Raw genomic sequence first — 20,098 nt, 5'->3', positions numbered from 1 at the left:
AATTGGGAGAAGAAAAGAAGGAAAAGAAGGAAGGAATTGAGAGGGGAAGGAAGGAAGAGGGAAAAGAGACAGGCAGGGAAGGGAAGAGGGGGAAGGGAAAAAGAAAACAAGAAGAAAAAGAAGGATGAAAGGAATGAAGGGATAGAAAAGAAAAGGGGAAGGGAGAGAGAGAAAAGGACAGATAAGGGAGGGAGGGAGGAAGGAAGGAAAGGAAGGAAGGAAGGAAAGAAAATGAGAGGAAAGGAAAGGAGGAAAGAAAAGAGGAAGGAAAATGAGAAGAAAGGAAAGAAGGACGGGAGGGAAGAAAGGAAAGAGAAAAGTTGAATGAAAGGGAGAGAGAGGGAGAGAAGGAAGTAAAAAGAAGCAGAAGAAGAAAACGGGAAGGAAAAAGAAGAGGGAGGAATAGAAAGGGGCCACCGGGGGACCCCTCCCTTCCTTCTTAGACTGTGTAAAAGAAAAGGGGACCCCAAGAGAGCCAAGGGGGGGACCCCCAACCAGCTGGCCGGGACAAGCGCAACGGCGCCTCCTTTCCCTCTCCCGTTAGCCGAAGTCGCCCCCGCGACCCCCGCCTCAAACAAGGCTGGCTAGAGGAGGGGGGAGAGATCTCCAAGCCCCCCCTCCCGTCGCAGGTGATCCGCCCGCCCGGGGGAGGCGGCCAAGAAGCGGAGAACCGGGCGGGCGGCGCCGGGGGAGGACGGAGAGGGGAGCCGGGCGGGGCAGCCACCCACCGACCCCGCCAGCCAGCCAGCCAGCCCGTCCCCGCGAGCGGATAGGGGCTGAGCCTCCGCTGCCGCCGGCTGTTTCGCCCAGCAGGCAAGCGTCCCAACCGGAGAAGGCAGGATGGGCCGTCCCGCCTGCTTGCCTCTGCTGACAGCGGCCGCCCTGTGCTGGTCCTGGGGGACTCAAGGCCAGGTAACCCCTGGGAGGGGGGGAGGTTTATGCCAAGGGGGGATCTCTGTCTGTCTGTCTGTCTGTCTGTCTGTCTCTCTCTCTCTCTCTCTTTCTCTCTCATTTTCTCTCTATCCATCTTTCTCTGTGTCTCTCTGTCTCTTTCCCTTCCTCTCTCTCTTCCTCTCGCTCTCATTCTCTCTCTCTCTCTTTCTTTCTCTCTCTCTCTCTCTCATTTTCTCTCTCTCTGTCTCTCTGTGTGTCTGTCTCTTTCTCTCTTTCTCATTCTCTCTTTCTCTCATTCTCTCTCTCTCTGTCTGTCTGTCTCTTTCTTTCTCTCTCATTCTCTCTCTCTCTCTGTGTGTCTCTGTCTCTGTCTCTCTTTCTCTCTGTCTGTCTCTCTGTCTCTCTTTTTTCTTTCTCCTTTCGGTCTCACGCTTCTCTTTCTCTTCTCCTCCTCTTCCTCTAATGCTTCTTTTCACTCCTTTGCAAAAACCTACCGACGCTGGGGACTCCCCTGTTTCCCCCCCAAAAAAACCCCAAACTCTGTCACCTCCCCCCCCCCACAACTTTGCATGGAAAGAACCTCTCCCGGGGACGCGAAGGGCCCGGCACCTCTCCAAAGCGGCGGACAGGCTGCGTAATTGCGCTTCGCCTTACCCAGACTTCGGGCGGGCAGGCGGGCAGGCGGGCAGGGAGGGAGGGAAGGAGTGGGGAGTGTTTGTGTAGGGGGTGGGGAGGGGGAGTTTATCCGGACATGTCGGGGTGGCTTCTCTCCCCCCCTCCCCATCTTCCTCCGTTTCCTGGGGCTCGTTGGAAAGTTGAGGGCGGGAGAGAAGGGGAGAGGCAGAGCCGGAAGAGAGGGATTCCCAAACAGGGTCCATGTGGATTTCATTGAAAAGGAAAATTGGGGAGGGGGGCGACGGGTAGGTGGGTGGAAAGAACCATTGAGCTTGTTTACGATCGTCGGAGCTGGCAGGGAAGGAAAGAGGCGGACAGGAGGACTCGCTTTGATTTCAAATTCCGCCCCAAACGAAACCAGGCGGATTTGGGGAGGGGGCGAGGACTGCGGGGGGGGTGGGGGGAAGGGCGCGTCGGAGCGCGCTTTCCCGCTCGGAAAGCCTTCGTTGCATCGTCAGTTCCCTTGGCCATGACACTTAGCCACTGGACCAGCCACCTTGAATGAAGTGATGAAAAGAGGAAGAGGAAGCAGAGGTGGTTGGATGGATGGAGGGAAGAAATTGGAATAACAAGCATTGGAAGGGACCTTGGAGGTCTTCTATTCCAACGCAGGAAGCCCTACACCACTTCAGACGAATGGTTATCCAACATCATAAAAGACAAAATAATAAATAATTATTAAAATAATTGGAGGAGGAGGAGGAGGAGGAGAAAACGAAAAAAAGAAGAAGAAGAAAAGAAGGAAGAGGAGGGGAAGGAGAAGAAAAAGAAGAAAAGAAGAAAAGTAGAAGGAGGAGGAGGAGACAAAACCCTCAGGAACTTTAGAATTCAGACAAATAAGCACCTGCCTCACAACACCACAACAGTTGTCGATAAGAAATATAAAAATACTGGATAGTGGATGTGGCATTAGCTGGAGACAGCAGAAGAGAGGAGAAAGAACTGGAGGGGGGAAACTACCCCCTTTACAGATGCTGGGGAATGATTCCTGGGGGGGGGGACACACACACCAAAACATCAACTCCAGTCTAAACATCTGGCTGGCTGTGTGATCAAGCCTAATAACAACGCATTGTGAACAAAGATGGATTTCCCCCCTCCTCTCTCCCCCCCCCCCCGCCTTGCTCCTAAGCTCAGTAAAGTATTTGGTTAGGGAGGGGGGAAAAATCCTTCCACTCCGAAACTATGTCCCTCAATTAGCAAAGAATGCAGTTTGATTAATAAAGTCTATGACATTTCAGCTATTAAATCTGGCAGCCCGGCTGAGATCACAGCTTGCTGTATTAGCTCCCTTGCCAGATCAACCGAGCAAATAACAGAAGCCAAGAAATCTACGCCATAAATAAGGCCAAGTGTTTAAAAAATGGGCCCCTTTGGCTTATAATAGACGTTGGGTTGTTTGCAGCCAACAAAGACCTCCACAATGAGGAAAAATCGGGAGGGAGAAGAAGAGGAAGGTTGGGTCAGTCATGACCAAGAATGACCCATCGTATGGGGGGAAAAATTGCCCTTTTGATAATGCCTTCAGCATCAAGGTATTGAGGTCCAGGATCCACTCAGTTGATGGTCTCCAGTTCCTCGGTGTCCTAACTTTCATCTCCATGGTTCTTCTCAATTTGGAGACCTTCCAGATATGGAGACATTGAACCCCCAAATTGGTTAGTAAAGGCTCGTGATATGGAGACTTGGAGACATGGAGCTGAAAGGATGGGACATCCAAGATCAAACCAGCACTTTGGTCCTTGCTGTAAGAGCAGGCGAGTCTACTTGTAGAGGTGTACCTAAAACTAATGTAAGGAACTAACGTTCATCAAAACTACAGACAACGTTCCTCCAGGCCTTCCTGTCCTCTATCATCCTCTGGAGTCCATTTAAGCTCACGCCGACTGCTTCAGTGACTCAATCCAGCCACCTCCTTCTCTGTCGTCCCCTTCTTCTTTTGCCCTCCATCGTTCCCAGCATGAGGCTCTTCTCCAGGGAGTCCTTCTTCTCATCAGGTGGCCAAAGTCTTTTGAGTTTCCTCTTCAGGATCTGGCCTTCTAAAGAGCAGTCAGGGTTGATCTCCTCTAGGATTGACCGGTTGGATCGCCTTGCAGTCCAAGGGACTCGCAGGAGTCTTCTCCAGCACCAGAGTTCAAAGACCTCCATTCTTTGGAGCTCAGCCTTCCTTATGGTCCAACCTTCACAGCCATCCATTGCAACTGGGAAAACCAAAGCCTTGACTATGCACACAGGTTGATGTCTCTGCTTTTTAGTATGCTGTCTAGGTTTGCCATAGCTTTCTTCCCCAGCAGCAAGCGTCTTTTAATTTCTTGGCTGCAGTCCCCATCTGTGCTGATTTTGGAGCCCAGGAAAAAAAAAACCCTGTCACTATCTATCTGCCAAGAATTGGGAGGGCCGGATGCCGTGATATTCGTTTTCTTCATGTTGAAAACTATAGTAATATTCATCAAAACAAGATATAATCCAAAACTCTGGAATTTGGTGGTCGGTAACTTTCTTAAGAGGAAGCAGGGAGGGGAAATAAAATTATTTGTGGCATCTGGGGAGGTTGAAACCCAGAGGGAGTGATCAAAATGATCTCCTACAGCCTGGCTTCTTTCATTTCCCACATGTGGGTTGTTTTCTTATCCACATGGCCTTCTGTAGCATGCTCCACATGTGGAAATGTCCTGGGGCACACATGAAAGAGAGTCTACTTCGGAGCGTTGGAAAACAAAGTCGACTTTATGTTTTCATCTCAGCATGGGGAAAGAGGAGAAGAGAAAGGAAGGAACTGAGCTTTAAAAAACGAACACAACCGCTCCTAAAAATTTCCTCCGAGGATTTGATTTGAAAAATGGCTTGGATTTTTCTCAGCAGATTCCCGGAGGGGGGGGGAATCTACAGGACCAGGTTTCCTGAAGAGAAGACCACTAAATGATAAAATTATAAATGAATGAGAAGAAACCAATCAAGGAGAGAAGCCACCTCGAACTCAGGAGAAATTTCTTGACAGCTAGAACAATTAATCAGTGGAACGGCTTGCCTCCAGAAGTTCCAACACTGGAAGTTTTTAAGAAGAGATGGGAGCAACCATTTGTTTGGGATGAGGTAAGGTCTCCTGCTTGAGCAGGGGGTTGGACTAGAAGACCTCCAAGGTCCCCGCCAACTCTGTTATTCTGTTATTTTGATACAACTGTGATTCTGGGAGTTGAAGTCCACAAGTCTTAAAGCTGTCAAGTTTGAACACCCCTGGGTTTTTTTTCCTAAAGGGTTAGGGGTGCAAGGGTCTTGTAACTTGACAGCTTCAGGATTTGCATGCTTCAAATGCCAGAGTTTCTGAGCCAACTTTTTGGTTGCTAAGCAAGAGCGTTGTTAAGTGAGTTTCACCACATTTTACAAGTTGGCCATGCCCACCCAGTCACATGGCTGGCAAGCCACTCCCACCTGGTCACATGGCCAGCAAGCCACTAACGCTGTCACATGGCCGGCAAGCCACTCCCACAAAGCAGGCCACACCTACAGAAGAAGTTCTAAAAAAATTTGGAACCCACTACTGGGACGGAGGGAGTATGTGGGGGGTTTGTGTGCGCATGTACAGGGTGGCGGGGCGCATTGTATTATGGGTGTGGGCACGCATGCACAATTTTGGCACGCAAGGAGAAAAAAGTTAGCCATAACTGGGATACAGCAACCCAGCCTTTTCCGTTTCGCTCTACGTTGTCCTATTTAGTGACATTTTCTAAGCCACGCACATGCGTGGGAGCAAGGCGCATGCGTGGAATTCCGCTCCCATGCGCGGAAGGCGCACACGCTCGCAGTTTCGGTGCATGGCGAACCGATATTACGATGATGTGAAACCCACCTCTGTCGACTACGAAGAGGAAGACATTTCGCGTAGTAGAAGCAGCAAGCTGTTTTGTATTCAAGACGGTTGTAAAGAAAGCCACACCTTTCTCCGAATGAGTAAGCCAGCCTCTGTTGAGTCACAAACAGTTTTCTCCTTCCATGCAATTACCAGACAGACTTTCCTGGCATCTGAAGCTGTAATCAACAAGAGCAAAACATGTCAGCTAAGCTCCAGTAATTTGACGCTATGGAAAAATAATTTCTGGCTAAGCCCCGAAGACCAGAAACAAATTCTGAACCTTTTTCCTAATAAAGAGACAGCTGCATTGACTTCGTAAAAATTCGGCTGGTGGTACAAAGCAGGCGGTAACACAATGAGAATTTACTCTATTGGGTTAGGATTTTTTAAAAATGTAAATCTCAGGGGTTTAATGAGGTTTCTATGCTTTCTCGACTCTGTTTATTTTGGTGTAAAAGATTCAAGATAAGAGAAGATGGATGTCCATCCAGATGTTGTTCTACATTTAGGCAACAAAAATGGAATGCACAGGTACAGTATAGGTGGTACCTTGCTCAGTAGTAGTAACTGTGAAAGGGATCTTGGAGTCCTCGTGGACAACCATTTAAATATGAGCCAGCCATGTGCAGCAGCTGCCAAAAAAGACAACACAGTCCTAGGCTGCATCAACAGAGGGATAGAATCAAGATCACGTGAAGTCTTAATACCACTTTATAATGCCTTGGTAAGGCCACACTTGGAATACTGCATTCAGTTTTGGTCGCCACGATGTAAAAAAGATGTGGAGACTCTAGAAAGAGTGCAGAGAAGAGCAACAAAGAGGATTAGGGGACTGGAGGCTAAAACATATGAAGAACGGTTGCAGGAACTGGGTATGTTTAGCTTAAGAGAAAGAAGGACTAGGGGAGACATGATAGCAGTGTTCCAATATCTCAGGGGTTGCCACAAAGAAGAGGGAGTCAAACTATTCTCCAAGGCACCTGAGGGTAGAACAAGAAGCAATGGGTGGAAACTAATCAAGGAGAGAAGCAACTTAGAACTGAGGAGAAATTTCCTGACAGTGAGAACAATTAACCAGTGGAACAGCTTGCCTCCAGAAGTTGTGAATGCTCCAACACTGGAAGTTTTTAAACAAGAGATTAGACAACCGTTTGTCTCTAATGGTCTAGGGTTCCCTGCCTGAGCAGGGGATTGGACTAGAAGACCCCCAAAGGTCCTTTCCAACTCTGTTCATCTATTATTATTCTATTCCTCCTTCGGAAGAGACCAGGTTAGAACAATTAATCAGTGGAACAGCTTGCCTCCAGAGGTTGTGAATGCCCCAACACTGGAAGTCTTTAAGAAGATGTTGGATAGCCATTTGTCTGAAACGGTATAGGGTTTCCTGCCTAGGCAGGGGGTTGGACTAGAAGACCTCCAAGGTCCCTTCCAACTCTACTATTGTATTGTATTGTATTGTATTGTTGAACAGCAGCTAGCGTGGCTTCAAGCAAAGGTCCTTGAAAATAGCTCTCCAGCAACCTCAAATGGGATACCCCAAGGTGCTTTTTCAGGAGGCAACTGGACTTGCTTGTTTTTTTCTTTGAAGATGTTTTGCTTCTCTTCCCAGAGGTTTCTTTGGCACTACAGGAGCCAAAGGCACTACTCAGGTGACCCTGAGGAGGCAGATAAACTTCCAAGTGGCCTCAACGACCCTCTAAAAGGATGCAAATGACCAGCCGTCTGCAAGGAGTATAAATCTTTCCATTCCCCATCGTCCTGTCAGAGTTGAAGAAGCTTCTTGAATGAGAAGTGAGATGTCTTCAAAGAAAAAACAAGAAAGGTCCAATTAACTCCTGAAAAAGCACCTTTGGGACAACCATGGTCTCGATCAGAGGTCACCAACCTTAGGGACCACTAAATTCATAATTTTAAATCCTGGGGACCACTAATATGAATTTTTAGAAAAAAAGATAAATAGGATTTAGTGCAATATAAAAAAAATGCAAATAATTTTTCTGCGGGCCACCAAAATTCTCTCGTGGACCAGGCCAGTTGGTGACTGCTGGCCTGGATAACAGTGAATCTCTACAGAGTTGGATGGGATAGATAGATTATGGGTACCAGATCTGGGTTATAAAAATCGGCATGACCACAAGATGGCAGCACAGACACGTTGGGGTGATTATTCTTTAGCTCCACCTTGTGGTCATCTGGATTTTTCGGCACACTTACATAATCTAGACTTTTGCATCTCCTTGCATAAAATGGGTATCAATCTTGATACCAAAATCGTTTGGGTCCGTCGGAAAAATTAGGAGAAACATTGAAATCCTAAAACACCACGCTCATTTTCCTGGTTGTTTTTGGCCTGAAAAAACAGCCTGAAACCCTGAGCAGGGGGTTGGACTAGAAGACCTCCAAGGTCCCTTCCAATTCTGTTCTTCTATTATTCTCCAACGAGTTTAATTTGAGGCCGAAGGGGAAAGAATCTGCAATGTTTTCACATCTGGGCTTCCACACACACTCTGTGTGACTTCTCTGTTCTCTTGCCAAGATCCATTTGTGTTTAAACAGACTAAAAATGACTTAATCCCTTTGTAGTTTCTTTCCCCCTTTTTTAAAACCTCCTTTCCTCCACAATTAATGCCAGAGAACGGATGGCGTTTAAGAGAGAGTCTTGTTAATATATAACTTTGCTCTAGCGAAGCTTAATTGCCAGTGGGATAAGAAAATATATGAAGATTTATATCTTGTGGGTCAAGGCTGAAATTCCATAGATGCTTTATGCCAGGGGTGTCCAAACTTGGGAACTTTAAGACTTGTGGACTTTAACTTCCAGAATTCTGGCTGGGGACTTCTGGAAATTAAAGTCCACAAGTCTTAAAAGTTCCCAAGTTTGGACACTCTGCTTTACACCAATAATACAATAGTAGAGTTGGAAGGGACCTTGGAGGTCTTCTAGTCCAACCCCCTGCCTAGGCAGGAAACCCTATACCCTTAGATTGAAGCCTCACCATAAAACCCAGAAGCCCTGAGACTTTGCTAAACAGTACAGGAGACGTCCTCGACTTATAAACACCCATTTCGTGACCATTCGAAGGTACCAAGGCACTCAAAAGAGCAATTTTCACACCTACAGCCGTTGCAGCATTCCCATGGTGGTGTGATCGAAATTCAGAGGCGTGGCAACTGGGTCACATTTATGACTATCGTAGCTGTTCGGGGATCATGCAATCCCCTTTGGTGACCTTCTGACAAGCAAAGTCAACAGGGAAGGGAGCCAGATTTTCTTAACAATCGTGTTACTCCCTTAACACCTGCAGGGATTCACTCAACAAGGGTGGCAAGGAAGGTTATAAAACGAGGTAAAACTCAATAACTCTTGTTGAGCAATCATAATGTTGGGGTCAACGGCGGTCGTATGTTAAGGACCACAACATGTATATTTTTATGTTATGGTTTTGGCCTAACGCATCAGACTCTTGATGGAGAAGACACTGGCTAATTTTCCTCAGTTCAATTGAGAAGAGCTGGAAGGGACCCCTGAGGTCTTCTAGTCCAACCCCCTGCTCAAGCAGGAGATCACAGACCTTTTCAATTAATTAATCGATCAATCAGAATAGAGCTGGAAGGGACCTGCGAGGTCTTCTACTCGGGCCTTATACCATAGGATATCCAGTCTCTTCTTAAAAACCTCCAGTGATGAAGCACTCACAACTTCTGAAGGCAAGCCATTCCACTGGCTTCCTCAACACAATCAGTTGTGTTTGGAGTGCAGGCCTCGGGTCTGTGAACCAGTGTGAGTTTTGTTCTCCTCCCAACATTTTTTCAAGAACAGGAAAAACTTTGTTTTGTATCCTTGAGCAACAAATAAGTATATATATAAAAAGCCTTAGTAAGACCGCCCCAAGAATTCTGCATCCAGTTTTGGTCACCACTATAAAAAGGATGTGGAGACTCTAGAAAGAGTGCAGAGAAGAGCAACCAAGATGATTAGGGGATTGGAGGCTAAAAACATAGGATAAACGATTGAAGGAACTGGGCATGGCTAGACTAGTGAAGAGAAGGACCAGTGGAGACAGGAGAGCAATGTTCCAATATTTGAGGGGCTGCCACAGAGAGGAGGGGGGCAAGCTATTTCCCAAAGGACCCGAAGGCCAGACAAGGAATAATGGATGGAAACTGAACAAAGAGAGATTCAACCTGGAAATAAGGAGAAATTTTCTGGCGGTAAGAACCATCAACCCATGGAACAGAAGTTGCCTTCAGAAGGTATGGGAGCTTCATCATCAGGACCAGGGGAGACATGATAGCATCTTCCAATATTGGAGGGGCTGCCACAGAGAGGAGGGGGTCAAGCTATTTTCCAAAGCACCCCAAGGCCAGGCAAGGAATAATGGATGGAAACTGAACAAGGAGAGATTCAAGCTGGAAATAAGGAGGAATTGCCTGACAGTGAGAACAATCAACCCATGGAACAGAAGTTGCCTTCAGAAGTTGTGGGAGCTTCATCATTTCAGACTTTCAAGAAGAGATTGGACTGCTATTTGTCAGAAATGGTGTAGGGTCTCCTGTTTGAGTGGGGGGAGGGGAGTTGGATTAGATGACCTACAAGGTCCCTTCCAACTCTGTTAATCAGAATCTATCTAAAATAATCAAAGATCTGAAGACTAAAACATGAGAAAAATCAACCCATGGAACAGAAGTTGCCTTCAGAAGTTGTGGCAGCTTCATCACTGGAAGCTTTCAAGAAGAGCTGGACAGCCATCCGTCTGAAATGGGGTAGGGTTTCCTGCTTGGGCGAGGGGGGGTTAGACTAGATGACCTACAAAGTCTCTTCCAACTCTGTTAATCTGTAAAAAAAAATTTTAACTCTTGAACTGATGGGTCCAAAATGGAGGGAGAACGTGGTCAGTTGGCAGAGCGAATGCTTTTGTTGAAGGAAACGAGTGTGACTTTTCCTCCTTTTTGTTGTTTCAGGTCTATTATTCTTGTGGGGCTCAGTTCAGCTCCTGGGAAAGAGGATTGATTTTATCTCCTGGCTTCCCCAACAATTATTCGTCGGGCATGCACTGCGTCTGGCGATTTCTTATCCCTGCTAAGACCTACCTATTGTTGGAGATCTTTGACTTTGATGTCTTTGAGAGCATCAATGAAGACGCCTGGGGTGGCTATTTTTCTTTGACCAAAAATACAAACAAGGAGCCGTCATCTGGAGAAGAAACTGCAGGATATTCCAGCACCATCTTTCCAACCAAGACTTCGGTGGTGGACGCTGATCTTGACTCAACGGATCTCGTTGAGGGCCTTCTAGAAGCCACTTCTCAAAACCTTGAGTGGAAAGAATCCCATCCAAGCAGAGAACGCAAAGACTTAGCTGTCACACAATCAAGTAAATTTCCAACCCAGGGAGGAACCAACAACACCTTGATGAGACAAGATGGAAAACAAGAGAAGAAGGACTTGGTGGACAAAATATTATTTGCTCGCTATCCTGCTAAGGAGAAGGCCGAAGGTCCTCAGAAACGTTCAGGGAAGGTGATTTTTGGAGACGATGCTGCCATTTCAACCGTGATCTTGCCGCTGAACATCTCTTCTTCTACTCCATCGTTCTCCACTGATGTTTGTCCAGATGACGTCTTATACGTCTCGGACCTCATCGCTTTTTCTTCTCGCTTCTGTGGGACAAAATCGCCCTTGAACCAAAACATGACCTTTGGGTCGTCTCTGAAGATGGTGGAAGTTATTGTGGAGCTCATCACCACCACCGACCGCGGGCGAGGCTTCGCCATGCTCTTTGAGTACAAGAACGGGACGGAGATGATGCCCACCGACGATATCAAGGATGGAGAAGAGAACACCATGATGCTGGTGGTGGTCACTGGCATCCTGTTCTTTGCGATGGTCCTCCTGTCCTCGCTCTGCATTGCATGTAGGTAAGTGAGCGATGGTGTGTTTTCAGTCTTAACAGATTAGCAGAGTTGGAAGGGACCGTGTAGGTCATCTGGTCTAACTACCCCACCCAAGCAGGAGACCCTACCCAATTTCAGACAGATGGCAGTCCAATCTCTTCTTGAAGGCTTCAAGTGATGAAGCTTCCATAACTTCTGGAGGCAACTTCTGTTCCATCAGTTGATTGTTGTCACTGTCAGACAATTTCTCCTTGTTTCCAGGTTGAATCTCTCCTTGGTCAGTTTCCATCCATTATTTCTTGTCTGGCCTTCAGGTGCTTTGGAAAATAGTTTGACACCCCCTCCTCTCTCTGGCAGCCCCTCAAATATTGGAAGACTGCTCTCCTGTCTCCCCTGGTCCTTCTCTTCATTAGACTAGCCAGGCCCAGTTCCTGTAACCGTTCTTCATGTCTTAGTCTTCAGATCTTTGATTATTTTAGATAGATTCAGATTAACAGAGTTGGAAGGGACCTTGTAGGTCATCTAATCCAACCCCCCTCCCCGCACTCAAACAGGAGACCCTACACCATTTCTGACAAATAGCAGTCCAATCTCTTCTTGAAAGTCTGAAATGATGAAGCTCCCACAACTTCTGAAGGCAACATCTGTTCCATGGTTTGATGGTTCTCACTGTCAGAAAATTCCTCCTTATTTCCAGCTTGAATCTCTCCTTGGTCAGTTTCCATCCATTATTCCTTGTCTGGCCTTCAGGTGCTTTGGAAAATAGCTTGACCTCTTCCTCTCTGTGGCAGCCCCTCAAATATTGGAAGGCTGCTATCCTGTCTCCCCTGGTCCTTCTCTTCCCTAGACCAGCCATGCCCAGTTCCTGCAACCATTCACTGTAGGTTTTAGTCTCCAGGCCTTTGATCATCTTAGATAGATTCAGATTAACAGAGGATGGGAGGGAGCTTGTAGGTCATCTAGTCCAACCCCCCACCCAAGCAGGAGACCTTACAATATTTCTGACAGCCTCTTCTTGAAAGCCTCCAGTGATGAAGCTCCCACAACTTTTGAAGGCAACTTCTGTTCCATGGGTTGATTGCTCTCCCTGCCAGGAAATTTCTCCTTGTTTCCAGATTGAATCTCTCCTTGATTTTAATCCTTAATCCCATGTTTCTGAAGTCACTTTAAGGTGCAACAGTAATGGATTTAATGATGTTTGGGTTTCCTGCCTAGGCAGGGGGTTGGACTAGAAGACCTCCAAGGTCCCTTCCAACTCTACTATTGTATTATTGTATTATGTGGAGCAATGTTTCTCCGATATTAGAAAAAAATGAGTCCTTGTGTTATGAACAGAACTGAGCTCAAAATGTATGTGGTTAAGAGAGAAATTTGTTAAATGAATTTTGCCCCAATTTGACAACTTTCCTTGTCACAAAATGGGACAAAAGTCACTTAACAAACTCTCACTTAGCAACAGGAATTTTAGGCTCTATTGAAACATAAGTCGAGGACAACCTAAAATTAAATGCTTAATTAATACATGGATAATTTTTAATACAACAGCTAAATAGGTTACATACACCATGGTGCATCACTGGCTATATATCCTTATTTTAATGCTAATACTTAAAACTTCGCATATCTATTATTATAACATTTCTCTTCTTAATTTATTTAACTTTATAATACATCATTTTCATGTTTATTCTCTAACTATTGTTAGAATAGCTCCCATATATTATAACAGTCAGATTCTTCCTTTCCTTTAATTGCAAGGGTTAATCTATTCGTTTCTGCACATTCTAATATTTTTTTAACCCCGTTTTCATCTGTGGGGAATCTCTTCGCCCTTCCAATTTCGTGCAAACACAACTCTAGCTGCAGCTATTACGCGAATAATCAAATATACATTTTCTTTACTATATTTTTTCTGATAAGATACCCAACGAGAACAGTTCAGGTTTTCGATCAATCTTCTCCAACCACATTTGGATTTATTTTTTAAAATGTTTTTTTTTTAATTTTTTTAGTCTCATACACACATTTACAAGTATACATTCCCTTCGTTATTATTATTATCACATTTTAACACGTTTAAACGTTCGTTTTTCCCTACATAAAATTAAAATATATGATGGGGATTGCTTTGCTTACCAAATTTCCTGACAGTTAGAACAATGAATCAGTGGAACAGAAGTTGCCTCCAGAAGTTGTGAAAGCCCCAACACTGGAAGTCTTTAAGAAGATGTTGGATAGCCATTTGTCTGAAACGGTATAGGGTTTCCTGCCTAGGCAGGGGGTTGGACTAGATGACCTCCAAGGTCCCTTCCAACTCTGCTATTGTATTGTATTATATTATCCCATATACCTATTTTGTTTTGCCACCACTCTACTTTCCTTTCCTTTCCTCCCTCCCTCCTTTCTCTACTTTCTTCCTTCCTCCTCTCCTTTCCTTCTTCTCCTTCCTCTCCCCTACTCCTCCTCTCTACCTCTTCCCCTTCATACCTTCCCTCCTCCTCTTCCTATCCCTCCCCATCTTCCTCTCCTTCCCTCTTTCTTCTTTCCCTCTCCTTCCCTCTCTTCTCTTCACACCTTCGGATTTTTGCCCAGTATTAACTTTTAACTTCTTTAACTTAACTTTAACTTTTTAACTTCTGTACACGTCCACCACATAGGATAAAATGTTTGGTGACATTTCCAACATTTAATGGATTTTTCTTTAAACATTTTTCCTCCTTCTCATTTTCATTGGTGAGGTTAAAAGTAGCAGCCTAGACACAATCAGCAAACCACCCCAGACATATTTCTCCAAATTCTGGCTTTGTAGGACACCTAACGCTGTTCTAATAGTGTGTGTTTGTGCGTGTAAATGAGGAGGGGGGGGGAAGGAAAAGACAGTTCCTCAGTGAAATGTCCAAAGATGGATTCTCCTCCACCGCTTTCTGGGGATTCTCCAAGATTTTGCCACACTGCTCCCTTTGTATACCGGCTGGAGAAGGAATGAAAGCTTTGCTTGTTGGTTGGCCAATGCTTCTAATTACTTTTGGCCTCCGAATTCGTCTGGCCACCTTCGTGACTATGAACCGTGCCCTGTCGAACGCGGGATGGGGTTCGCCTCGACTCGTTTGCGAAGACAAAAGAGCTGGCCCCTGAAGGTCTCCCAACTTTGCAAACTGTGGAATATCTGAACAGCCAAGCTTACAGGGAGTCCTCAAGGTACGACCACAATTGCGCCCTGAATTTGTGTTGCTAAGCAAGACGTCAGTTAAGTGGGCTTTGCCCCACTCTAAGGCATATTTGAGAGGCTGACACAGAGAGGAGGAGGGTCAGGCTGTTTTCCAAAACACCTGAAGGCCAGAGAAGGAATAATGGATGGAAACTGAACAAGGAGAGATTCAACCTGGAAATAAGGAGACATTTTCTGACAATGACAACAATCAACCGATGGAACAGAAGTTGCCTTTGGAAGTTGTGGGAATTTCATCCCTGGAAGCTTTCAAGAAGAGAGTGGTGTCAGGGTTCCAAATAGCATCTAAAATAAAATAAGAATCTGAGGCAAGAAGTTCCTCAAATGTCCAATTTATTAAAAGAACCATGTTGGCACATCTGGGAAAACCTGAATCTGAAAGCTTCCAAGTTTTCCCTACCAGTTGAAAGTTCAAGATCCAGCCCCAACACTCACAAGTTCATCACATGGTCCAATCTTCCACTGCCACGAAGACAGATTCCTCCCATCCAGTTCCGGCCAGGTGCAGAGACAAAGATGACCTTGAATTTCTAAGAAGAATGTTATTATGGCTACATATCACCCAACTCCATATAATCCTCCCCCTCCCATTTTCCCACAGTAGAAAGTGTGGCAAGCCTGAAGTCCAAAAAGAAAAGATGGCTTGCAGGCATGACAACTGGACTGCCGTCTGTCAGAAATGGTGCCTCCTGCTTGGGCGGGGTGGGGGGAGGCTGGACTAGATGACCTACAAGGTCCCTTCCAACTCTGTTTGTTATGGTGTTAAATGATTGAAATGTTTTCTGTTCTTTTTATTTTCTAGGTGGAGGTTATGTCTCAAAAGAAGTTCTCTGGAAGTCCACAGTGATCAAGAAGTAAGTTTAATTCTTCTCTGGTGGGTTTCGTTTATCACTTTTGAAACAGGTTGCTGATCGATTGCTTGAACTTGGGAAATGTTTGGAATTGTAGAATCAGATCCAGAACTCCGGTGTCGACGTCAGTGAACTCCAGCTGGTGATCCCGTATCAAGAAAACGAAAACAACAATCATTCTCTTGGGAGAAATGGCGTCGGTAAGCAGAAATAGGATTACATTGTCCAATTCTGGAAAGTTCTTATACTCCATTCATCCTTGCTGTGATATCACACAATCATAGAGTATTACATTGTTATAGAGCATCTGAGAAGAATGCAGAGTGGCTTACAAATGATTCTGAAAACATGCTTGCTATTTCTTTGGTGCAAATAATACATTTTGGTATTTTCTCCAGTCACTTCCTGCCCTGGCGATCTGGAACCCATCATCGATCTAGAAGCCCCTCCAATGTCAGCTGTCATGGGAGGTGATGAGGTGTTCGTTATTTCTGCCAATCCAGAACCTGGCCTCTTGAGTTTTACTTCTTGTAAAATACAGGTAAGGGAGGGATGGAGGGAGTGTGGGGAGGGAGAGAGAGAGAGAGAATAAAAAAGAAAGAAAAAGAAAAAAGGGAAACAAAGAGAAAGAGAGAGAGAGAAGAGAAAGGAGAAAGAAAGGCAGAAAGAAGGGGAAGAGAAAAAAGATGAGAGAGAGAAAGAGAGAAGGGAGAAAGAGAGGTAGAGATGAAAAGATAAAAAGGTAAAGAAAAAGAGAAGGAGAGAGAGAAAGAGAGAAGGGGGAAAGAGAGGAAGAGATAAAAAGGTAAAGAAAAAGAAAGAGAAGGAGAGAGAGAGAAAGAGAGAAGGGGAAAGAGAGAAAGAGATAAAAAGGTAAAGAGTGAAATAGAAGGAGAGAGAGAGAAGGGAGAAAGAGAGAGAGAGATAAAGAGAGATAAAAAGGTGAAGAGAGAAATAGGAGAGAAATAGAAGAGAAAGAGAGAGGGAGGGAGAGAGAGAAAGAGGGGGTGGGTGAGTGAGTGAGTGAGTGAGTGAGTGAGTGAGAGAGAGAGAGAGAGAGAGAGAGAGAGAGAGAGAGAGAGAGAGAGTTTCCTTGTTCAGATTTTGCCTGCTTTTAATCTTGCTTTTGCCAGCCAAATGTTTTGCCTTTGCTTGCATTTCATCAATAAACATCAAGCTATATATATTTTTTCCTGCATGGATTCCTGCTCCAGCCCCAATAGAAGGGCTGTCTGGGGATGGGCTCACTGCAGGGACCACCCTTTCCCCACAAAGCCATGCCGTGGCTCAAGAGGTGGTGTTCAAACCAGCTACGCGAAAATCCCACGCCATCTTCCCACGGGGTTTTCTCTCTCCTTAGGACAAGAGGTTGAGGAGAAGCCTCACTAGCCCGACGTCCGTGTCGGAATGGCTCATCCCCAAGCCAACGGAGCCCAGCATCCAAGGGTCCAGTTCCCAGGGAGAACAACCCCCCAAGGGCGCTTATCTGAAGCCGCAGGCGTGGCACGCCCGCACCTTCCATGACCTCTTGGCTCCGTTCCCACAGCTGCAGCAGCAATGGAGCCACTGGGCCGACCACGGTTCTTCCTCCAAAGAGGCCAAAAGCGGAGTGAGTATTCGTTGTGGCCTGCCAGTCGGACAGCGGAACCGGCAGCAGAGTCGTACAGGGAGGAGGTTGGGGAGGAAGATGGGCCAGTCCTGGAGTCTGGGCAAGGCTCGCTTAAATGACCGTTTGCAAAATGGTCGTACAATCAGGCACCACTCCAGGGTGGCAGTTCTGAGCCCCATTATGGTCGTACGTCAAGTACTACTTGTCCATAAGAATGTAACAGAATCTGTGCTGAACCAAACTGGCACTTTATGCTCCAGCGTATGTATATATATATATATATATATATTCCATCACCTCATAGATAGGTAGATGTGTGTGTGTGTGTGTGTTTGTCTGAGTACATACATACATACACACACACATACATATACATACACACATGCATACACATATACATACAATCATCCTGTCTATCTATCTAATCTATCTCTTATCCATCATATGTAACGTATCTATTTATCAATCATCTATCTTATCTATCTATCTTTATCTATCTATCTATCTATCTATCTATCTATCTATCTATCTATCTATCTATCTAATCTATCAATCCATATCTATCATCAATCAATCAATCAATCAATCAATCTATCATCTATCTATCTATCTATCTATCTATCTAATCTCTCTTATCTATCATATCTATTTATCAATCATCTATCTTATCTATCATCTATCTCTATCTAATCTATCTATCTATCTATCTATCATCTATCTATCTATCTATCTATCTATCTATCTATCATCTATCTATCTAATATATCAATCCATATCTATCATCTATCATCTATCTATCTATCATCTATCTATCTATCATATCTATTTATCATCTTATTTATCTCTATCTAATCTATCAATCCATATCTATCATCTATCTATCATCTATCTATCATCTATCTATCTATCTATCTATCTATCATCTATCTATCTATCTATCATCTATCTATCTATCTATCATCATCTATCTATCTATCTATCTATCTATCTATCTATCATCTATCTATCTATCTATCTATCTATCTATCTATCTATCTAATCTATCAATCCATATCTATCATCAATCAATCAATCAATCAATCTATCATCTATCTATCTATCTATCTATCATCTATCTATCTATCTATCTATCTATCTATCTATCTATCTATCTATCTATCTATCTAATCTCTCTTATCTATCATATCTATTTATCAATCATCTATCTTATCTATCATCTATCTATCTCTATCTAATCTATCTATCTATCTATCTATCATCTATCTATCTATCTATCTATCTATCATCTATCTATCTAATATATCAATCCATATCTATCATCTATCATCTATCTATCATCTATCTATCTAATCTATCATATCTATTTATCATCTTATTTATCTCTATCTAATCTATCAATCCATATCTATCATCTATCTATCATCTATCTATCTATCTATCTATCTATCTATCTATCTATCATCTATCTATCTATCATCTATCTATCTATCTATCTATCTATCTATCAATCTATCAATCTATCAATCTATCAATCATCTATCTATCTATCTATCTATCTATCTATCTATCTATCTATCTATCTATCTATCTATCATCTAATCATCTATCCTATCTATCCTGTCTGTCTGTCTATCATCTCTATGTCTTATCATCTATCTATCATCCATCAATCATCCATTATCAAACACTTTCTCTATTCCATTTTTATTTCTTCCTCTCCCTCTCTCTCTCATATCTGTCACTATCTCATCCATACACAAGAGCCTTAAAGGAACGCTTCTCCTACTCTATTTTCTCTCAAAGTCCTTGACACGGATCTTCTCTTCCCTGCCAGGGTTTTTCAACCTCCATCCCAAACCAGCCCACCAGGATTCAAAATGTTCGCTCCGCTGGAGAAACGGAAGGGACATCCGAAGGGTCCCATTTGGAAGATCTGGCCAGTAACCCGTGGACACCTTCGGCCCAGAAACCACAGAAGGCAACCGGTGGTTCTACCTTGAGAAGGTCCCAATTTGCAAACCCATCTTTTGATTTCTTAAGCAGTTCTCCTGGTTGCGGCCACCAGAGGCTTTCCGAGCCCTCCCAAGTTGAGAGCTCTCTGTCCCTTGTCCAAAGTCCCCGTCTGGGAGGGAAGGATGCTCCGGAGGCTGCCCTCAGATTGAAAAGCAACGCCATCAACTGTGCCAAGCCCAAGGAGGGTCCGGTAGACATAGATGGGCCCAAAGCAGTCTTTGTGATCTCTGAAGAAGGAGATGACCAACAGCCTTTGGTTAGGGCAGAGCACACCAATCAATGCGTTGATATTTTGCCCGGGACAAACGCTGTCCTCTGTGAAGGAGGAACGGCCACGAGGAAGGAGCAGATGGTGGACCTATCGCTTGAAGATGACTTGGAGGCGGCCACCAGAAGCAGGTTGGGCATGGATCTGTGGGGGGAGCCCTCCAGTTCCTATCAAGATGCCTTTCGGGGTGACAGGGATGACGAAACCTACGCTCCTGGCCCAAAGCCAGAGTCGCTGGCCCGTTGCAATTCAACAACATCTCCGAATGTGCTCTTTTGATCGTCTATTAAGGTCCTGGAAGTGATGAAGACGTGCGATATCTTTGGAGATGGACGAGACAGACGTTCAGAAGCAGCCTTTGATCTGCTTAGGCAGGGTCACGATCCGGCACTCAACAACGCTCGCCCCAAACTTTTGTCTTTAAGTGTTGATGCAATGATTATGGATATTGCTGTGGAAGCACAATTCCTGGTCTTGACGCATGGAGACCCACCTGACGTTTTCCTTCTGAAATAAGCTTGTTTTTTGTTTTTTTTCAAGTTGCGTTTGACTTGGGAGGTGTGACTTGGGAGGTGTGATCAGCCAGTTCGCACCACTTCGGGAGAACTGGTTGTTAACTTTCTGAGCAGTTTGGTGAGCTGATCGTTGGAAAAAATCATTAGGGAAGAAAACCGGTTGTTAAATTATTTGAATCCCCTCACTGGGTAAAAGGACTGTTCTGGATATCATCCTTAGCAAGAAAGCAACCAAATTCTGGCCCTGATGAAGAAAGGTGTAAAGTGTTACTGATGTTTGATTATGGTTCTCCCCCCCCC

General features: G+C 44.8%; 3 protein-coding genes across 3 annotated transcripts in view; 1 reads left to right on the top strand and 2 right to left on the bottom strand.

The window, feature by feature from the left end:
- The window catches only part of GOLGA3 (golgin A3), a 47,983-nt gene extending 42,544 nt beyond the window's left edge, over positions 1 to 5,439 (bottom strand). The window contains exon 1 of the mRNA XM_081966838.1: positions 5,417 to 5,439. The gene's annotated coding sequence lies outside the window, so the exon portion shown is untranslated. The remainder of the gene's footprint in view (positions 1 to 5,416) is intronic.
- CHFR (checkpoint with forkhead and ring finger domains) overlaps positions 1 to 20,098 on the bottom strand; it is a 179,424-nt gene that overhangs the window by 124,867 nt on the left and 34,459 nt on the right. The window lies entirely within an intron of this gene.
- On the top strand, positions 486 to 20,098 carry LOC309399232 (uncharacterized protein). Its single transcript, XM_081966892.1, has 7 exons — positions 486 to 912; positions 10,382 to 11,337; positions 15,345 to 15,396; positions 15,491 to 15,593; positions 15,792 to 15,934; positions 16,754 to 17,002; positions 18,837 to 20,098. The coding sequence occupies exons 1-7, from the start codon at positions 841 to 843 to the stop codon at positions 19,560 to 19,562; spliced, it is 2,301 nt and encodes a 766-aa protein (XP_081823018.1). The 5' UTR covers positions 486 to 840; the 3' UTR covers positions 19,563 to 20,098.

Source organism: Natrix helvetica, assembly GCF_964273705.1.
Source record: "Natrix helvetica genome assembly, chromosome: 14".
NCBI classification, from domain to species: Eukaryota; Metazoa; Chordata; class Lepidosauria; order Squamata; family Natricidae; genus Natrix; species Natrix helvetica.
The sequence above is the reverse complement of the archived record's forward strand: the minus strand, read 5'-3'. Positions and strand labels throughout refer to the sequence as shown.